Source organism: Octodon degus, unplaced genomic scaffold (genome assembly GCF_000260255.1).
Source record: "Octodon degus isolate 3935 unplaced genomic scaffold, OctDeg1.0 scaffold00111, whole genome shotgun sequence".
Lineage (NCBI taxonomy): Eukaryota > Metazoa > Chordata > Mammalia > Rodentia > Octodontidae > Octodon > Octodon degus.
The window spans coordinates 3,695,458-3,696,890 of NW_004524687.1; the positions used below are offsets into that span (position 1 = coordinate 3,695,458).

Below are 1,433 nucleotides of genomic sequence, written 5' to 3' on the forward strand. Positions count from 1 at the left end.
GGTGGAACCAGGGATTGAACTCAGGCCCTTGTTCTTGCCAGGGAAGCACTTATTCTACTAAGCCATCTCCCCGGTCCCTAGCCATCTCCCTGGTCCCAACACCTATGTATTTTATTCCTAATTTAGAGTATTCTTTTGACACAGGAAGCTTAAATGTCTTTGACTTCCTTTTAACACAATATAGTTATTTTTTATTCAGAAAAAAATCTCAAAAAAAAGAATCTCAAACATTCCAAAAAAATTGGAAGATTGCTACAGTGATTATATGATTAATATTTTGCTGTTTGTCAATATATGTCTATGTGTGCTTATAGACTTTCTATAATTTACTCAGCCATTTAACTGAAAATACTATGCAGTGATCACATTACTTCATTCCCAGTATTTTAGTGTGTAACAAGTAAAAATTAGAACATTACTTTGTGTAGCTAGAACACCATTATACCTATAGAAATAAATAATTCCTTAATATTCAGATCTGTTTGGGGACTTCCATTTTCATAGAGATGTCTTCTAAATGTTTTAAAAATATTTTAAGGACATCAGCCTTTTGGAGAATGTCAAGTGTCCTAATGGGGGTTTTGTAGCTTTTGTTTTTCATATTAAATAAATCCTTTATTGTTTAGAAGTTTTTGACATACATTTTAATTAAAATTTAAAATGCCATAACTTGTAAAATGTTTCATGTTTTAGTATGTTAATCTACTTTTTTAAAAACCAAATTGTTCCTAACTTTTATCCTAGGAGAAAGTATTTTACCACATTGGGAGAAAATGACTGAACAGATTCAGGAAGGAAATAATGTGAACTTAAAAAAAATTGGTGATTCCTCAGAAGTGGTTAATATTGAAGAACGGTATTGTTGTGACCTATGCTTTTCTTGTTTTCCCTTGAATGTGCTTGTTAGTATAAGGTTGTTAATACCTCTGTCACATATTGTCAACATCAGAAAGAAGTAGGTGATGCATCAGTAGCTCTGACATTGCGTTGGAAAAACAGCATACTTTCTCACTTGGGAGAAACACCGGGACAAAATTACTCTCTCTTATGGTTAAATTCTGTTGTGGAGAATAGGAATAGTACATATTAAAATCTCACATTTGGTGTCACTTATAAATTGTAATTGCATAATTAGTTTAAGTTATAGAAGTGAGTGATAGCAAAAAAAAACACAAAACAACAAACTATATGTTTCATCTTTTAAGTAGCCACATTATTTCCCTAAGTATTTGAAATATTTTAATTTATAGTACAAGCAAAATGACATTTGTTGTGGCTTTACTCAAATTGCTGAGGATTTTTCTTAACTTAAAGTATACACATTTATTGTGGTAGAAAAGATCAAAGTATGTTATATGGATGCATGAATATGCCAAAATGAAACCCCCCAGCTGTATAATACATACTAATTAAAAAATGTTGGGGCTGGTGAG

At 31.3% G+C, this 1,433-nt stretch overlaps 1 protein-coding gene across 1 annotated transcript in view; it reads left to right on the plus strand.

The window, feature by feature from the left end:
- Window positions 1-1,433, plus strand: part of Cenpj (centromere protein J) — a 65,879-nt gene that overhangs the window by 25,027 nt on the left and 39,419 nt on the right. Inside the window, exon 5 of the mRNA XM_023699169.1 lies at window positions 745-902. Within this exon, the coding sequence (XP_023554937.1) occupies window positions 745-902 (158 nt within the window). The remainder of the gene's footprint in view (window positions 1-744; window positions 903-1,433) is intronic.